This window comes from Pteropus vampyrus, unplaced genomic scaffold, assembly GCF_000151845.1.
Source record: "Pteropus vampyrus isolate Shadow unplaced genomic scaffold, Pvam_2.0 Scaffold347, whole genome shotgun sequence".
NCBI classification, from domain to species: domain Eukaryota; kingdom Metazoa; phylum Chordata; class Mammalia; order Chiroptera; family Pteropodidae; genus Pteropus; species Pteropus vampyrus.
In genome coordinates, this window is record NW_011889128.1 from 1,668,981 (window position 1) to 1,687,774 (window position 18,794).

General features: G+C 51.7%; 1 protein-coding gene across 5 annotated transcripts; it reads left to right on the forward strand.

Moving 5' to 3' along the window:
- Positions 1-529: 529 nt before the first annotated feature.
- TAOK2 (TAO kinase 2) lies at positions 530-18,639 on the forward strand. 5 transcript variants are annotated; one of them, XM_011378723.2, is made up of 19 exons: positions 541-1,397; positions 4,342-4,508; positions 4,694-4,765; positions 4,861-4,962; positions 5,477-5,522; positions 5,651-5,747; positions 5,903-6,016; positions 6,123-6,214; positions 8,258-8,351; positions 8,451-8,532; positions 9,320-9,487; positions 9,645-9,923; positions 10,113-10,274; positions 11,630-11,995; positions 12,084-12,287; positions 12,613-12,852; positions 15,960-16,172; positions 17,127-17,309; positions 17,398-18,638. In XM_011378723.2, exons 2-19 carry the CDS (start codon positions 4,377-4,379, stop codon positions 17,917-17,919), a joined length of 3,168 nt encoding a protein of 1,055 aa, XP_011377025.1. In that variant the 5' UTR covers positions 541-1,397; positions 4,342-4,376; the 3' UTR covers positions 17,920-18,638. The 5 variants fall into 5 exon arrangements, with proteins under 5 accessions (XP_023378241.1, XP_011377024.1, XP_023378242.1 ...); XM_011378724.2 differs by having other exon boundaries at positions 544-1,397; positions 9,663-9,923; positions 17,398-18,639; XM_023522474.1 differs by lacking the exon at positions 15,960-16,172 and having other exon boundaries at positions 539-1,397.
- Positions 18,640-18,794: the final 155 nt, after the last annotated feature.

The following is an 18,794-nucleotide window of genomic DNA, read 5'->3' on the forward strand; positions in this document are numbered from 1 at the left end:
TTATTTTCTTCTTTGAAATAAAATCGTCGATTTCAGCTAGTTGATAGTCAGGTGGGTATAGTCATGGCAATGTTTTGACTTAATGCAGTATGACCTTGGGCAGGTCATGCAACTGTGAAAGGCCTCAGTTTGCTTAAGGGATTTGACAGATTGAGTTTACCCAGCAAAGATTCCTTTAACTTGGGAGCCCACGTCCAGGCTGTCTGCTTACTAATCACAGCAGTCCATTTTCCCGCCTTTTCCGCACCCAGCACCAGCCTCCTCTTACCCCTCCCAACGTCTATCCTGTACGCAGGCGCAGTTCACGAGTTCTTTCCTTCCACCCTCGCCCCTTCACTGCTTCCCCTAGCAACAAGCCTGGGCTCACCACTAAGGCGGGGCGGGCGCATGCGCCGCAGTCCTCTCTACCGCCAGTTGGACAGTGCGCGGTGCTCCTCCCCCTCCAAGCCTCTCCCTTTTGCCCGCCTCTCCTTACCCAGGGTCCGCGTGGCGGGGCGCGCGCGCACTCTGGCTCAGCGGCTGCCCATCTCTGGCCGCGGCAGTAAGGAGAGAGGGGCGGGGCTGTCTCTTTTGGGGCCCCGCCCCCTTTGGACCGGCGTTTCTGCCGCGCCTGCGCGCTCCCGCCCGGTCTCCATCTTGGAATTGGGAGGAAGAGGGAGAGGGAGACCGGGACGAGACCCGGGTTGTGGTGGGGAGAGAGGCTGAGACTAAGAAGGGGACAGGGAGCGAGTGCGCCGGGACCGCCTTTAGCTGCAATCTTTCAGCCACCCTCAGGAAAGAAAAGGGGAAAGGGAGGAGGCTGGGGCAGGAGTGGGGGCTGTCACCCTCAGACCCTGACGTGAGAGGGGCCGTTTGGCCGGACGTCCTAGGGGTGGGCCCCCTGTCGGTGGCCGAAGACCTAGGGCTCAGGCCCTTCGGTCCCGAATTTCCAGGCTTGACCACTCGCTTCTCAAATACCTGGGTATCAGCCTCACAGATTCCAGATATCCAGGGCTCGGATTTCAACCTCTCTAAACCTGGGGCTCTGTTTTATAGGATTTCAAATATCTGGGGTTCAGGCCCCTACGTTCACCATTATTGGGGTTCAGTCCCCACAAGTTCAAATATCAGACTCAGCCTCCCACGTTCAAATATCTGGGGTTCAGACCCCACAATCAGAAATCCGGGATTCAGCAACTGTCGCACTCGAGGAGGAGGACTGGACCGCGAGGTCAGATCAGGTTTTCACCCCCTCCCCTCCAGGGGAGGTTTCCCGGGCCCGCCCCTCAGGAAGGGCGAAAGCTGAGGAAGAGGTGGCAAGGGGAAAGGTCTCCTTGCCCCTCTCCCTGCTTGACAGAGCCGCTGGAGGACCCCAGGAGAAGTCGGAAGCGCTGGGGCACCATAGTGACCCCTACCAGGTGAGACACGGGGTGCAGGGGCGCGGGTCCCTGTGTCTAGCATTGAGAAGAGAGGGTGTTCCTTTCTCAGAAGCTGGGCCTGGGTAGGCCCTCCCCTCGGGATGGGGAAGCCCAGCTGGGCCAGTGGTCAGCCTCTGGCTAGCCTTGCCTTGTGCTGCCACCCTCTTCCCCTTTCTCTTCCCTTCGTAATGCTGGTTGATGGGACCTCAGGTGACAGGGTCTCTAATGTCACTGGCAGTCACGCCCTATATGCTTGAACTAACCAGATGGGTTTGTACCCTTCTGATCTCTGTTCACTTTGCCCCTCACAGCTACCTCTTCATGATTATAACTCTTTTCCTGATGGCTCTGGGGCGTTGATTCCCATGCAGAGGCATGGTGGCCCCCATGGTGGGTCTGCTTATCTGTTTTTTAGGCATGGTCTGGTGAGTTTCTTGTCCTTTCAAGGAAATGTGTGTGTGCATTTGTGTTTAAGGGTGTCTGGCATTATTCCTCCCCAGCAGTGTAGATACCTTCTAGTCTCTTGTTGTGATGATTTAAATAATCTCATACATATGTCGAGTGATCTGTCATTTACAAAGTGTACATCCATTCTCTCAATTGACCCCCTTTCCCCAGCCATTCACCCTGTGCGTGGGAGTTCTCTTTTATCACTACCTTCCCATTTTACAGTTGAGAATATTGAGGCCCTGAGAGGTTGCCCAAGGTCAGTCAGTGGCAGAATCAGAATTTGAATTGGAGTGAAATTTAAGAATGGGAGGGAGAAGAGCTTCCTTTTTAGGAGGGCTGTACTCAGAAGCTTTTCCTGATGGGAGGCTCTGGCTCTTGCCTTCTGTCTCATGGTTTTTTCTTTCCTCTGTGACCTTCATCTTTACCATGATTCCCGTGTTTGGCCTGGGTTCCTGAGAGGGCTTTTTCTCCTGACAAATGATAGCCACAGTGGTGTCTCTTCACAGTTAAAGCCAACCTGCTGGGGTAGGATGATCCCCCAAGTATTAAAGCATTGTTGTGGTGACTCTGGAGGCAGGAAAGGAAAAATCCATATGCTGAGTGTCTGCATAGTGTTCCTAAGTATGGGATCCCATTAAAAATCTCACAGCAGCCCTATGCTGTAATCTGATTTACTGAAGAGAAGACCAAGTATAAGGAACTTATAGCTCTCTTGCTGTACATTGCTGATGAGATGTACTACTGGTAGTGTAGCTTAGAGACAGACACACTTGGGTTTCCTCATCTGTAAAAGAGATAACGTGGTTCATTTTAGAAGGTGGTTATGATTTAGCATAGACCTTGGCCATCGATCAAATGTTGGATGTTATTTGAGGAAGAGGCCCCATGTGATGTTCTGCTGGTATCCCTTACATGTGGCCTAGCGTCCTGGGTTGGCTTTCTTGGCTGGGTGCTGGTAAAGAGGTCAAGAAGATTCCTTTGGCAAGTTGTGAGCACCTGCCTTTGTGTGTGGGTGTGCGGTGGGGTGAGGGGTGCTCGACAGGGTTGCTGGCAGGAGAATGGAGAAAAAAACCTGCTTTGAGCAGCCTGGAAGCTGCTGAGGGCAATCAATCAATTTCCCAGGCTATTCTGAGCCCTCTGCACCCTGGGGGCCCACTGGAGAGCAGGGCTTGCTCCTTGCCCTCCAGCTTCCAGTTGGTATGAGGAGACAAAATTAACAACACAATAGGAAACAATGCAGGACAGAATATAATTACATGCTAAATTGTAAGGCGCTTTTAAGGAGCTAGAACTCTGCCCTAGGAGTCCAGCTCTGTTGAAGGTTCCATTGTGCCAGAATTCCAATAAGTACTTAGGAGTTTGGCCTGGAATCCCCTCGGGGGTCTGGGCTCTGATGTACTACAAGAGCTTTCTCTAGGTGTTTGGCTGGGTACTCTAGGAGCTTTCCCCCAGCAGTGGTCAGGGCAGGCTTCTTACAGAAGGGGACTGAGTTGGTGAGAGTGTAATGAGCACACAGGCCTAACTGGAGAGAAGTTCCTGTTCTGTGACCTTGGAGAAGTCCTCTTTCCTTTCTGTGCCCCAGTGACCTCATCTGTGCAATGATCATGATCCTGCCCTGCTTATTTCATTGGGCTGTTCTGAAAGTATAGTTGGTAGAAGACCAGCTTAGAGGAGGTCACAACCTTTCTGAGCCTGTTTCCCTTTCTGCAAAATAGTATTAATAGTAATTTCATAAGGTTTTAGTGAGGATTGCATGAGAGATAATGCATGTAAGGTGCTTACTATACATGCTCAGTAAATGTTATTTGTACACGGCAAATGTTCTGTACCTGTATGTGAAGCCTATGCAATTGGACTAGACAAGTAAGGTAGTCCAGATCACAAGAGAGGCCCCCAAAGCCAGATGCCATTTCTGTCATTTTCCTTCCCATTCTAGATCTCCCCGCCACAGGTTTGAGAGTGAGTCTTCTGGCCCCTCTGGGCTAGTACCCACTTCTAACAATGGCCGGATTTCCACTGCCTCCGGCCTGGCCATTTCCTGCTCTCTTAGAGTGTGAGAGGTTGAGGGAGGAGGGGGCCTCAACATCAAGGGGAACAAAAAGATGCCTGGAAATATTTGGGGAATGGGACTTGTGGGATAGGACACTTGGGGATCTGGGGTTCTGGCTGCGAGACAGAATCCTTTATTCTTGAGAAGTAAGGATTGTAGAGAATTGAAGCTTGTTGAAGGCTGCGGGAGGTGGTGAGGATGCTTAGCTCTCAGTCTTCTAGCAGTTTTAGGGACTCCAGGGACTCGGCCCCCGTGCTCTGGTTGCCAGGGCAACTTCTTTTTTTTTGAGCTTTGATGTTGTTCCTAATCTCCCCCTGCCCTTCTTCAGCAGTGCCTCCCCCTCATCAGGGAACTAGGAGAGGAGAAGGCAGAAACTTGAGGGGCCCCTTCCTCCCTCTGAGGGTGCCCCGTCCTTGCTCTGAAGGTCCCATCTCTATTCTCCAGGTCAGGCCCCACTCTCAGGGCCCTGAGGGGCCACCATGCCAGCTGGGGGCCGGGCCGGGAGCCTGAAGGACCCCGATGTGGCTGAGCTCTTTTTCAAGGATGACCCCGAAAAGCTCTTCTCTGACCTCCGAGAAATTGGCCATGGCAGCTTTGGAGCCGTGTACTTCGTGAGTTGGAGCTTGGGAGGGTGGGCTAGGGATAGGAACTATATTCTCTCTTTGTGTACCTCCAAACAACCCTCTACATTAGTCTGCCACACCAGCCTTTCCTGCCCTCTCCTACCGTGCCAGCAAGTCTTTCTGCTTCCCAGTTCTCACTGGAGCCTTCACCACCTTCTGGTCTGGTCCTCTAGGCCCGGGATGTCCGGAATAGTGAGGTCGTGGCCATCAAGAAGATGTCGTACAGCGGGAAGCAGTCAAATGAGGTCGGTTGGGCTTGATAAGACCAGGTGGGGGGCAGGAGACTCCAGCCTCAAGATGCAGGCTAAGTAAGCCTCTCCTTCCCCTGACGGCCTCCCAGAAGTGGCAGGACATCATCAAGGAGGTTCGGTTTCTACAGAAGCTCCGGCATCCCAATACTATTCAGTACCGGGGCTGTTACCTGAGGGAACACACGGCATGGGTGAGCTGGCCCCCTGACTCTGGCCTGATCTTTGTCTCTTTGCCCCAAGCCCATCCTTATCCTGGTCTAGTCTATTAGGTGGGCCCTGTTCAGAGTGCCGTTTTGGGGATCTTGGGAAGAAGGAAGTCCCTCTCAACCTCTTTAGTTCTCAGACAAACCCATGAGCAGTAGTGTCCATCTAGAAGGAGAGGCTGGTTTGAAGAGTGAGATAGACTGTTAGCAGTTGGAAAAGGGGCATATGGGCTGGAGGAGAATGGAGATTGAAAAGGGCTTTGAAGGGTTTCAGATGGGAGTGGTGGTGATGTCTCGGGTTCTTTCTAGGGGAAGCCCTGACTCTAGGGACTCTCCCACTACCCCCTCATTTTCTCAGTTGTCCTTCCTCCCTATCATTAACCTGGGGGCATTGCCTGAGTGGAGGCTAGAGCAAGGAAGCTCTCTGTTTTGGATCTCTACCTGTGAGAGATGGGCTGGGGTGGCCAGTTCTGCTGATCTCTGACCCTTGACCCTTCCTTAGCTGGTGATGGAATATTGCCTGGGCTCAGCTTCTGACCTTCTAGAAGGTAAGTAACTCTTTGTCCAACAAGTGGGGGAAGGGAGAAGAGCAGAGAAGCTGCATAGGAAGGGTTAATGGGAGCTTAGTCCAGTCCCACCCTTGGACTCCCTCAGTTTGATGTTTTTCCCTCCCTAGTGCACAAGAAGCCCCTTCAGGAGGTGGAGATTGCAGCTGTGACCCATGGGGCCCTTCAGGGCCTGGCTTATCTGCACTCCCACAACATGATCCATAGGTACAAGCAGCACTGATGATGGCTGGGAGGGAGAGGGTGCTCTCTACACCACTCCTCATTCAGCTGGGCTACAGCCTTCTTGGAAACTTGGTGCTAAAGCCCTTGCCCAGCCTTCCGGAGATGCATGTTTTGTCCCTGTGCTTTGCTTCTGTCAGGGATGTGAAGGCTGGAAACATCTTGCTGTCAGAGCCAGGCTTGGTGAAGCTGGGGGACTTCGGCTCTGCATCCATCATGGCACCTGCCAACTCCTTTGTGGGCACCCCATACTGGTGAGTGGGAGTGATAGTGGGTGGAGAGAGCGCCCAAGATGTTGGGAGTAGGAGTTTGCAGGGTCTGGGCAAGTGATTACCCTCTTTTTCCTTACCATTTTCCCAGGATGGCTCCAGAGGTGATCCTGGCAATGGATGAGGGGCAGTACGATGGCAAGGTGGATGTCTGGTCCTTGGGCATAACCTGCATCGAGCTGGGTAAGGGCGTCTTTTCTCCTCTCTCATCCTCTTTTCTCTCCATCCTTTTCTCTTTCTCTTACTATCCCCATACCATACCATCTTTAGAGGTCTCCAGGCCCCTACCCATTTTGACTCTACCATTGATCTCCAATACAGGCAGCTGTCAAATTCTGTCAGAGTTTATATCTAAGATTTCATAGCATTCATCTCTTAATCTCCAGTACTCTAGTCCTAAATCTTTTTTGAGTTCCCACTGTGCCACGTGCTATGCTAGTAGTTTCTGGGGTACAGCAGTGAATGAAGTTCCTGCCCTCATGGAACTTATATTCAAGTTGGAGAAACAGGCATGTTTTCTTTCAATGTGATAAAATCTGAATGAGAGAGTTACAGAAATAGTACAATTCTAAAACAAGGGACTTGACCTAGTTCATAGGCTGAGGACAGTCTCTTTGTAGCAGAGATTTCTAAACAACCACAAGACAAATAATAGTTAGCTTTCAAAGTCTGTAGAGAAGAGCGTTCCAGACAGGTAAGAGCAGGCGTGGGGAGCTGAGACTAGCTTCAGTGGTTTGGAATATTGCAGTAATGCAAAGACCAGTGAGTGATAAGGCCAGAGAGTTAGCCTTGAGTGAGTTCATGAGGCCTTGAAGCCATGTCAAGGTTCTCATCTTTGCCAGCCTATCCTATTGCATCAGCTGTTTAGCGAGATGTTTGTAAGGCCTCCTACATGGTGCCAGGCACAGAATAGTTGTCCAAAAAAGAGATGCTATTAGTTACTCTTATCAACAACTTGCAGTGAGCTTTTCTACCTCCAGCCTCTTCTACTATATTCTCTCTTACGTCACAGAGGTCTGCCCAAACTCTGTGTTATTTCACCACCCCCTCAGACTCATCACTGGCTCCCCGTTGCCTTTAAGACTGAAGCTATCTTCATCTTTCCTTACACCAGCTAAAGCCTCTGCTTCCTAAAGGCTGGTTCTCCCCTTCATGAGCTCCACCCCTGAGTGTGCTGTGAACTTTTCCACTTTCTTGCCTTGATTTGTATTGTGTCCTGTGTGCAAAGGCAGAGATTTGAATATGCCCTTTCCCGCCATCTCTGCATGTCTACATTTACTATTTGAGACGTGACCAGATAGGTGAAGCAGGCCAGATTTATGAAAAATTTAAAGCTGTCCATTTTATTCTTTGTTTTGAGTGGAGACGTGGGTACAGAGAAATATTTCTCTAGTATTAAGAAGAAAATCAGTCTTGATTATAAATGGCAATTCATAGTCAGGTTTAGAGAACAATATGGAGAAGACCGGCAAACTGGAGGTTGCTGATGCTTAGCTCTAGCCCGTTGATATGTAGGAATGTAGGCTTCGATTCACTAGATCTAATTTTTTAAGAGAAACTGGAGCTTTAGATTGTTATTATTTAATTATGTTAGAATTTGATAAAAAAATAACTGCTTAGACCAAAAACATAAATAAACAGAACATTTGTCTGGGCCATAAGGGGCTCCTGGTTTGCAACTTCTAATCTAAGGTCTACCTCCAATATCCCTTTTTCCAAAAGACCTTCCCTGAATCTCCTGCAAATGTATCAGCTTGAAGGCCCACCACACGCCTAGCTTCCCAACTATTTACCTGTCTCCCTCTTATTCTGGTTAACAGTTTGGAAGTGATACTACTTGTTCAGTCCTATTTAATCTTTCCTGTTAGACTGAAAGTACCTTGAGGACAAGGCCTATCTCTTGTTTTTCTTTATCTTCATCCATAACATTAAGCAAGTTTTTTGCTCTCATTTGGCACCTAATAAATTATTAGGTCAGCTGATAACTGAATGTGCTTTATTCTGCCTTCAGTGCTTTTGCATGTATTCCTTTCTTTGTTCCCTATTCCACTGTGTGTAGGAGAGAGGACAAGTGTATTGCATTTTAGAGAGAATACATCAAGGTTATGTGAATTTTTCCAGGTCATGCAGCAAGGAGGTCAGAGAGCTGGAATCTTCTGATTTCCATCCCAGTCTTCTCTTCCCACTTGCCACCTCTCACTTTCTCCCTTTGTCCTTTCTCTGTAGCGGAACGGAAACCACCACTGTTTAACATGAATGCAATGAGTGCCTTATACCACATTGCACAGAATGAGTCCCCTGTGCTTCAATCAGGACACTGGTAAGGACAGGGATTCCTGGGCCAAGGGTTTAGGCCATAAAGTAAGGATGACTGGTGCATGCCCTCCACAGCCCTCTCTCACCCTGCTGTGACTTCTAGGTCTGAGTACTTCCGGAATTTTGTTGACTCCTGTCTTCAGAAAATCCCTCAAGACAGACCAACCTCAGAGGTTCTTCTGAAGGTGAGGGCTCACTAGCCTAGCATTCTCCTAGGTAACTTGTTAGAGCCACAAGAAACCTTTCAGTGAAATTAGTGATTCCCAATTCTTCCTTCAACAAGAACTTCATTTATGAATCCCCAGCCCCATCCCAGTGCCCCATTGACTCTGTGTTTTGGAATATTTTGTCTATTAGACTACTTTTATTTATTAATAATTTGTTTTCCCCATCTTTTATTAATCAAAGATGTATATAATTGCCAGCCAGAGCTTCTGGTCAGCGTGCAATAACCAGGGTTACCACACTGATCTGATGTAATTCAAGCCAAAAGCCTGTGTAGTCTTGTCATGGGTAAATGTATGATTTCCCTTAGGTATTTTTTGACTTATTAAAAGTAGAGGGGCCCCATTCCCTTCACAGTTCCATGGGGGCCTAAGGAGCCCTAGTTGGGAACTGATGTAGGTTGTCTAGTTTGACCTACTTGTTTTATGATTGTGGGCTATCTTACAGGGCCCAGAGAGGCCTGGGACATGTCCCAGGGCACGCAGCACTTTGATAGAAGACCTGGACTAGAATCCAGATCTCCTGATTATTCTTGCCTGTCAGCCATGCCTAGAGGAACAAAAGACTGGGGTGTGGAGATTAGGTGGTAAAATTTAATGTGGGAGGAGGGGTTGGGACAAGGCCAGCATCAACTCATGGTGGGCAGGTCCCAGGGGAATGCCTCAGGCCAGAGGGAATACCAAGACCCATAGGATATTAGGGGCCAGGAAATACTTAGCAGAAGGCCTCAATGTTCTCTTCCCTCAGCACCGCTTTGTGCTCCGGGAGCGGCCACCCACAGTCATTATGGACTTAATTCAGAGGACCAAGGATGCTGTGCGAGAGCTGGACAACCTGCAGTACCGCAAGATGAAGAAGATACTGTTCCAAGAGGCACCCAATGGCCCTGGTGCTGAAGCCCCAGAGGAGGAGGAGGTGACCCAGTTTACCCTGCCACCCTTCTTTACCACCATGTTGTACTTGCCTCGTAATAGTTGCTTGGTCCCCCTTCCTCACCTCTCCTCACACCAACTGTCTCCTTGCACTGTGTCCATATACGCACCCCTTGTCCTTCCCCTTCCCTGCCCAACAGCCTACACCCTGTCTACAGGAGGCGGAGCCCTACATGCACCGGGCTGGGACGCTGACCAGTCTAGAGAGTAGCCACTCAGTGCCCAGCATGTCCATCAGCGCCTCCAGCCAGAGCAGCTCAGTCAACAGCCTAGCAGATGCCTCAGACAATGAGGAGGAGGAAGAAGAAGAGGAAGAGGAGGAAGAGGAGGAGGAAGGCCCTGAAGCCCGGGAGATGGCCATGATGCAGGAGGGGGAGCACACAGTCACCTCCCATAGCTCCATCATCCACCGGCTGCCGGTATGCAGAATAGGCCTGAGAGCAGCAGGGCCCAGCCCCAGCTCTCCCACTTAGAAATCATCTGGGTTCTCTGCTCTCCCTCCCTGACATGATGGCCTCTCCTCTAAGTCTGATTGGGTCTTCAGAGAACTTCTTTGGGCCCAGTGATTCCTGAACCTTGGGACATCCTTTCCACCTTCCCTCTCCTAGGGCTCTGACAACCTATATGATGACCCCTATCAGCCAGAGATGACCCCAGGCCCTCTCCAGCTGCCTGCAGCCCCAGCTCCCACCTCTACCACCTCTTCTGCCCGCCGCCGGGCCTACTGCCGCAACCGGGACCACTTTGCCACCATTCGTACTGCCTCCCTGGTAAGTGTAGCCATCCTCCCTCGGCCTGGAGGCCCCAAATTATCTAAGTCCATAAATGATTTTCTCCCTGTGACACATGAGTAGTAAGTCCTGATTCCACCCTCACTTTCAGTTGCTGTCTCACCTTCTCACCTCGACTCTCCCTCCACCCTTACCCTTCTAGCAGACTGTTGTGGGTGTACCTGCCTTGGCAAACTCACTCCATTTTTGTGGCTGGGCTAAAATAGCATCTCCTGGGGTGCCTTCCTAGGCTCCTGGCCATCCAGGTATTTCATATCCCTGTGATATGGTGCTCCTGAACAGCATTATGACAGGTATGCTGGATTCACTGCTCCTGGAGGACGGGTGGTGTTCAGGTGTCCACCTCATACCAATGACTGGCTTTCAGGCCCATACACGCCTATTATTTAATCTTTCTGGCTTCTAAGAGGGTATGATCCCATTTTACAGATGGCAGCTATGACTCAGAGGAGCTGCTTGCTCAAAGCACTTGCCAGAGTACCTTTGGTGGTTCTCAAATTCTATAAGCAGGATATTGGTCCTTTCCTAAAATTAAGTCATAGCAATGTTTTTCTCATTTGACAGGAAAAAGTGGGTAGACTGTTCATAAAACAGTTTTTCATCCATGCTTTTAATCTTTAGATTACATTCTTTAGCTGCATGCATCAACAATTCTTTTAGAGACTACTGGTTGGTTTAGTATGTTCTTGTGGTCTCTGTGGCTCGTCGTTTTGCTAGGACAACTCTTCAGATCCTCTGATGCTTGGTGCCTTGTGGTTCTATGCAGAGAGGTCTGTAACTTCCAGGGGATTGACTACCTGGACTAATTGTTATCCACTGATATACAGCCCCTTGACAATGGGACTTGAAGTCAAACTTCAGATGGGGACATCCAGACCCAGCGTTCTTGTTATTCCAACATCTCACGGCCCAAACTTAATCTCCACTGCTCCAATGAGGCAGTATTATTGTCCCATTTAACAGATGATGGAACCGAGGCTTAGCAACCTTAACTTCCTTGAGATCACATGGTTAGTTAGTGGCAGGGCTGGGATTTGGGCTCAGGTTTGTCTGATTCCTCTACTCTTTGGAACTAATCTGGAATTGTTCATACGTTTATACTAGGACTCGTGCTTAGCACCTTTTATTGTCTTATTCAGTCACATCAACCTGTGAAGCAGATTGTATCTCCATTATCTAGTTGAGGGGGCAGGCTCAGAGAAGTTATGTATGAGGAAGTTACCAAATGAGATTTAAACCCATGAGTCTAAAACCCATGTTCTCCCTCTATAGAGCATAATAAAATACGTGCGGCCAGGGCTAAGCCCCACTTTTCATCCTCTTTCCTGCCCCAGGTCAGCCGTCAGATCCAGGAGCATGAGCAGGACTCAGCTCTGCGAGAGCAGCTAAGTGGCTATAAGCGGATGCGACGACAGCACCAGAAACAGCTGCTGGCCCTGGAGTCGAGGCTGAGGGGTGAACGTGAGGAGCATAGTGCACGGCTGCAACGGGAGCTTGAGGCACAGCGGGCTGGCTTTGGGGCTGAGGCAGAAAAGCTGTCACGGCGGCACCAGGCAATCGGTGAGAAGGAGGCACGAGCTGCCCAGGCCGAGGAACGTAAGTTCCAGCAGCACATTCTTGGGCAGCAGAAGAAGGAGCTGGCTGCCCTGCTGGAGGCACAGAAGCGAACCTACAAACTTCGGAAAGAGCAGTTAAAGGAGGTGGGATAGGCTGCAGTCGTGGGTGGGGCCCAGTGGTGGGCGAGGCAGGTCCTGACCAGTCTGCTTTCTCCCCATTGCCCTTCCCCAGGAGCTCCAGGAGAACCCCAGCACACCCAAGCGGGAGAAGGCTGAGTGGCTTTTGCGGCAGAAGGAGCAGCTACAGCAATGCCAGGCAGAGGAAGAGGCAGGGCTGTTACGGCGGCAGCGCCAATACTTTGAGCTGCAGTGTCGCCAGTACAAGCGCAAGATGCTGCTGGCTCGTCATAGCCTGGACCAGGACCTGCTGCGAGAGGTAGGCCACTCCATCCCCCATTCCCCTCTTGGATCCCAGCACCTGCCCTTTACTATTTGCCTCACTTGCGGTAGTCTTTCCCCTGTGCCCTCTTTTATTTTATGGCTTGGCTTCTCCTGAACACTCCTTTTGCTTTTCATGCCCATCGGACTCTGCTAGAGTTCCCTTAGGCTTCTGTTTCCAGGCCAGCCAGGAGCTTGGCTCCCTTACACCCCTCATCTACATTCCTCAGCTCCCTCTGCCAAGGAGTCTTGAGGCTCTCACTTCTTTGACACCAACAAGGCTTCCTGACTAGGCTCTGGGCCCTGCTTCCCTTCTGCCGCAGGACTTGAACAAGAAACAGACACAGAAGGACTTGGAGTGTGCATTGCTGCTGCGGCAGCATGAGGCCACACGGGAGCTGGAGCTACGGCAGCTCCAGGCCGTACAGCGCACAAGAGCAGAGCTCACCCGCCTGCAGCACCAGACAGAGCTGGGCAACCAGCTGGAGTACAACAAGCGGCGTGAGCAGGAGTTGCGGCAGAAGCACGCGGCCCAGGTTCGCCAGCAGCCCAAGAGCCTCAAAGTACGTGCAGGCCAGCGTCCCCCGGGCCTCTTGCTCCCCATTCCTGGGGCTCTGGGACCACCCAGCACAGGCACCCCTAGAGAAGAGCAACCCTGCTCATCTGGCCAGGAGGCAGTCCTGGACCAAAGAATTCTGGGAGAGGAGGAGGAAGCAGTTCCAGAGAGAAGGATTCTGGGACAGGAAGGGACCACCTTGAAACCAGAGGAGCAAAGAATATTGGGGGAAGAATCAGGAACTCCTATTCCCAGTCCACAAAAACATAGGAGTTTGGTTGATGAGGAAGTTTGGGGTCTTCCTGAGGAAGAGGTAGAGGAACCCAGAATCTCATCCCTGGCACCTGAGGAAAGGAGCATTACGGGCCAGGAGGTAGCCGGGGCATGGAGGTTGTGGGGGAAGGAGGATGGAAGCCTCCTGGATGAGGAATTTGAGCTTGGCTGGGTCCAGGGTCCAGCACTGACACCAGTCCCTGAGGAAGAAGAGGAAGAGGAGGAGGGGCCTCCAATTAGGACCCCGAGGGATCCTGGAGATGGCTGTCCTTCACCAGACATCCCCCCTGAACCTCCTCCAACACATCTGAGGCCAGGCCCTGCTAGCCAGTTCCCTGGACTCCTGTCCCATGGCCTCCTAGCTGGCCTCTCCTTTGCAGTGGGGTCATCCTCCGGCCTCTTGCCCCTGCTACTTCTACTGCTGCTCCCACTGCTGGCAGCCCAGGGTGGAGGTGGCCTGCAGGCTGCACTCCTGGCCCTTGAGGTAGGGCTGGTGGGCCTGGGTGCCTCCTACTTACTTCTTTGTACAGCTCTGCACCTACCCCCTAGTCTGTTCCTACTCCTGGCCCAGGGCACTGCACTGGGAGCTGTCCTGAGTCTAAGCTGGCGCCGAGGCCTTATGGGTGTCCCTTTGGGCCTTGGGGCTGCCTGGCTCCTAGCCTGGCCAGGCCTGGCTCTACCTCTGGCAGCTATGGCAGCTGGTGGTAAATGGGTGCGGCAGCAGGGCCCTCGGATGCGCCGGGGCATCTCTCGGCTCTGGTTATGGGCTCTGCTGCGTCTATCACCCATGGCCTTTCGTGCCCTACAGGGTTGTGGGGCTGTGGGGGACCGGGGTCTGTTTGCACTCTACCCCAAAACCAATAAGGATGGCTTCCGCAGCCGTCTGCCTGTCCCTGGGCCTCGGCGGATTAATTCCCGCACTGCCAGACACCCACTAGCCCTATTGGCAAGGTTTTGGGCTTTGTGCAAGGGTTGGAACTGGCGCCTGGCACGGGCCAGCCAGGGTTTAGCCTCCCACTTGCCTCCCTGGGCCATCCACACACTGGCCAGCTGGGGCCTGCTTCGTGGTGAACGGCCCAGCCGTATCCCCCGGCTGCTGCCACGGAGCCAGCGTCGACCGGGGCCCCCTGCCTCCCGCCAGCCACCACCAGGGACTCTAGCTGGGCGGAGATCCCGAACCCGCCAGTCCCGGGCCTTGCCTCCCTGGAGGTGACCAACTGTAGCTCTTCCCCAGTCCAAATCTAGAGCATCGAGCACTTTATCTCCCACTACTCAGTGAAGCTTCTCCAGTCCGAATCCTCCTCTCCCTCTTTCCCTTTTTTCCTCAGAATGCTTCCCCACCTCCCCATCCAACCCCCCCAGCCCTTTGGACCTCTAGACAGGCAGCCTCCTCCGTTATGGAGTCTGGAAGTTACACTTTGTGTTCTCCTGACACTCCTCCCCCCCTAAGTTATTGCTGTTCTCCCACTGTGTGTGTGCTCATCCTCACCCTCATCGACTCAGGCCTGGGGCCAGGGATGGTGGTGGGTGGGAAGAGTCATTTTTTTTTCTCTCTGATTTTGTTTTTCTGTCTCCCTTCCAACCTGTCCCCTTTCCCCCACCAAAAAAAGAAAAAGACAAACACAAATAAAATATCTGAGCGGAACTGTACCTTTGGCCCAGGCTGCCTCTGTCTGCTTTGTCCTGCCGCCTAGCCTTTCCGGTTTGCCCCCAATCTGGAGCCTTGGTCCCAGTTCCATGACCTCTTCATCCCCATCTACGTTATCTCAACCCCTTTCACTGCTCAGCCTCATCCTCTCTTCCTTCATAGCTTCGTTGCATCATGACCACCACCAGCTCAGGGGTCTGGACCCTGCTGAGCTTCCACAGAACGTCTTGGCCCCATAGTTCCCCTGTTTGTGGATTCCTTCCAGAGAGTTCTTAGGTTCTGGGCCCTTTCGTCCTCATCCCTTGCTTTATCTCCCAACCTGTTCCCTATGTGGTTCCCTTTTTTCTGGGAGCTGAATTTCCTGACATCAGGCATTACCCTAGAGGGCTGGGGGATGGGACTGGAAACCCTCCACAGTAGAGGGTGGTAAGTTTGGGGGGCCAGGCGGAGAGTGTGGGGGCCATGGAAATGGGATTGGTTGTGGGTTCGGAGTGGGAGCCGAGTGTGTAAGGGGCCAACTGGAATGCGGAGATCTGGTCAGGGTGGTAGCTGCTGGCCCATTGAACTTGTCAGACCTTTTCTGGCCACTTCCTTTACCCCTTTCCCTTACATGGCCCATGATAGGGCCATCCCTTCTTATCTATTTCTCAGCTTGGTGCTTATTCTCCTTCCCTCCCTCCCACCCTGAGGTTCTGAACCTGGGCCTTCCTCTGTCTTAGCTGTGTTGCTCTCTCCCATGGGTGTATTGTGTGACTTGGTTTTCTCACTCTTGTGCACATTCTGTATCTGCTCACATGCTTCTATCTCTAGGCCATATTTTCTCCCTTTTTGCATGGTCAAACTTCTTATATGCACTCAGCACTCTAAAGATTCTCAGTTCCCTGTCCATGAACTCTCTTGTTTCTTTTGAACATGCTCTTGGAAACTATTTTATTTTCTTTGCATCTCTCGCCCATCTAGAATCTTCCTGATCTCTCAACACATTGCCATCTCTCTGTCTGTATACAGCTCCCCCCGCCCCCTCTGTCTAACATGTTTTCTGTTTCTCTCCCTCTCCCTGTCTCTGCTTCTGTCTCCTCCTCCTCTCTCTTCTCCCCATCTCCCCTGGTTGTTCCTCCTCCTCCTCTTCCTCTTCCTCCTCCTCCTCTTCCTCTCCCCTGCCCCCATCTCCCCTCGGTCCATCCACTGCATAGTCTAAGGAGCTGCAGATCAAGAAGCAGTTCCAGGAGACGTGTAAGATCCAGACTCGGCAGTACAAGGCTCTGCGGGCACACTTGCTGGAGACCACACCCAAAGCTCAGCACAAGAGCCTCCTTAAGCGGCTCAAGGAAGAACAGACCCGCAAGCTGGCAATCTTAGCCGAGCAGTACGACCAGTCCATCTCAGAGATGCTCAGCTCACAGGCGGTGAGGCCTGGGATCCAGGGAGGGAGTATGGTGGTGGTTGGCCTCTAATTCCAGCTTAGTTTATGGGCGACGGAAGTGGGAAGTGTGGACAGAGATGGGGCTTTTTGTTCCTGGGAAACCTAGATACTCTCCCACTGTTAATGTTCTCCACAGCGGTTTTACTATGTCTCTTAAGTATTTTTTTAAGGTCTTGACAAAGCCAGCCTGCTTACTCTATCAAGAACCACCAAAGAAAGAGTAGTTATAATTTCTTCTTGAGCCTGAGTTCGTTTAAAGTGTGAACAGGGAGCAAATCAAAATACTTGTAACCTTCAGGCTGACTTACTCAGACTTCTGGAGGATTTCAAAGGTTGCTATTCTAAAAGTGATCACACATAACACTGGAATCGGCCACTTAAAATATGCACATGGTTTAAAAATAAAAATACTCCTATTCGTTGCCATTCTCTCATGCAATCCCACCTCTCAGAAGTAACTTAATAATTCCTTGTACTAAATTTTTTTCCTATGCATATATGAAGTTACATAAAATTTTTAAACAAAAACGGTATACTTTATACACTGTTTTCTAACTTTTTTTTCCACCTAATACTTCTTGGATATCTTTTCATATCAGTACACTATCTCATTTTTTTAACGGCATAGAATTTTCCATGGTATGGCTGTACCATAATTTATTTAACGCATCCCTTATTGGTGGACATTTAGGTTGTTTCCAGTATATTTGCTATTACAACGCTTCAGTGAACACCTTCGAGCACATGTGCAAGTATACCTGGGGGATAAATTCCTGGAAGTGTAATTGCTGTGTCACAGGGTATGATGACCTTTCATTTTGATAGATGTTGAGACTGGCTGCTTCTTGAAACCTTAGGGCCCAGGCCTACCTGGGGCAGGGGAGGATTGTGGGGGTGGGGAAGGAGGCCCCTAAAACTAGATCTTCCTGTTCTCCAGCTGCGGCTTGATGAAACCCAAGAGGCAGAATTCCAGGCCCTTCGGCAGCAGCTTCAACAGGAGCTGGAGCTGCTCAATGCTTACCAGAGTAAGATCAAGATCCGCACGGAGAGTCAACACGAGAGGGAGTTGCGGGAGCTGGAACAGAGAGTAGCTCTGAGACGGGCACTGCTGGAGCAGCGGGTAAGAGGGCTCTGCCTCCAGGATGGGGTGGGGAGGTTAATCCCCCCACCCCCATTGGACTCTCTGATCTCTATTCTGGGTGCCCCAGGTGGAAGAGGAGCTGCTGGCCCTGCAGACAGGGCGCTCTGAGCGAATCCGGAGTTTGCTCGAGCGGCAGGCCCGTGAGATCGAGGCTTTCGATGCTGAGAGCATGAGGCTGGGCTTCTCCAGTATGGCTCTGGGGGGCATCCCAGCTGAAGCTGCTGCCCAGGGCTATCCTGCTCCACCCCCTGCCCCTGCTTGGCCCTCTCGTCCTGTTCCCCGTTCAGGGGCACACTGGAGCCATGGTCCTCCTCCACCAGGCATGCCCCCCCCAGCCTGGCGTCAGCCCTCTTTGCTGGCTCCCCCAGGTCCCCCAAACTGGCTGGGGCCCCCAGCACAGAGTGGGACACCCCGTGGTGGAGCCCTGCTGCTGCTAAGAAACAGCCCCCAGCCCCTGCGGCGGGCAGCCTCAGGGGGCAGTGGCAGTGACAACGTGGGCCCACCTGCTGCCGCAGTGCCTGGGCCTCTGAGCCGCAGCACCAGTGTCGCTTCCCACATCCTCAATGGTTCCTCCCACTTCTATTCCTGAAGTGCAAGGTGGATGAGCGGATGAATGGGGCAGGGGCAGGGGTGGGTGGAGCCTGATCCTAGAGGGCTGTAAGTTTTTAGGCCCACCCAAGGGTGGGGGACAGGCTGTTGGTTCCAGCTCCCCTCAAACCTCATCTCATGAGCTTCTTGGGCTAGCCAGTGGTCCAGAGTCAGCTTGGGCATAGGTCCCTGAAGGCTGACCAGGAGCCCCTGCCTCCCCACCATGGTGCCAGGGTCTCTCTCCATCACGGCCTCGGGAAAGGAGGGAGATGTGCGTGTCAAATATTATTCTAGTCCCCTGGGGGAGGGGAAGGGTGGGTCTAGATATATTATATTCAGAGAACTATACTACCCCCTGCAATGGGGCCATGGACTGGGGACACCAGGCCCCCAGACCTTGGATGTGACAGAGCAAGTCTGGGGCCTAAGGTGGGGAGAACAAGAGGGAAAGGGCTTCCTAGGAAAGAAGGATCAGTATGGGGTCTTGGGGTCAGGATGCCTGGGTCTCTCCATTCTCCCATTGTCGTCTGACGTCCTGTGCCGTCTTGTCTTTTTTTTTTTTTTTTAATTGAGATCAGAGCTGGGGCAGGGGAACATGGGAAGGACCTTGGAATGGGCTGCTCTCAGGTCTGGGGGCAGTCATGGGAGACCCTCCCAGCTACGGGGCTGGCACAGAGCCCCATGGCAAGCTTTTAATAAACTGTTGGTTATTCTAACAGACCCCAGGACTCACCTTTTCTGCCTAAGGTGTGTGTTAAGGACTGTTCAGTGGCAGGTAAACTTGTATTTTGAGTTTATTGGGCTGTGTAACAAAATTTCAGTGGTTTTAATGACTTTGGGCATGACTGGATCCAGAGCTTCAAAGGAGGTCATTAG

Bases quoted from the DNA above. Each gene is read 5' to 3' on its own strand.
- TAOK2 (XM_023522473.1), top strand. From the start codon at position 4,377: ATGCCAGCTGGGGGCCGGGCCGGGAGCCTGAAGGACCCCGATGTGGCT. The intron at 5,523-5,650 runs GTAAGTAACTCT...TTCCCTCCCTAG, and splicing joins AGCTTCTGACCTTCTAGAAG to TGCACAAGAAGCCCCTTCAG. The intron at 10,275-11,629 runs GTAAGTGTAGCC...TTCCTGCCCCAG, and splicing joins CCATTCGTACTGCCTCCCTG to GTCAGCCGTCAGATCCAGGA.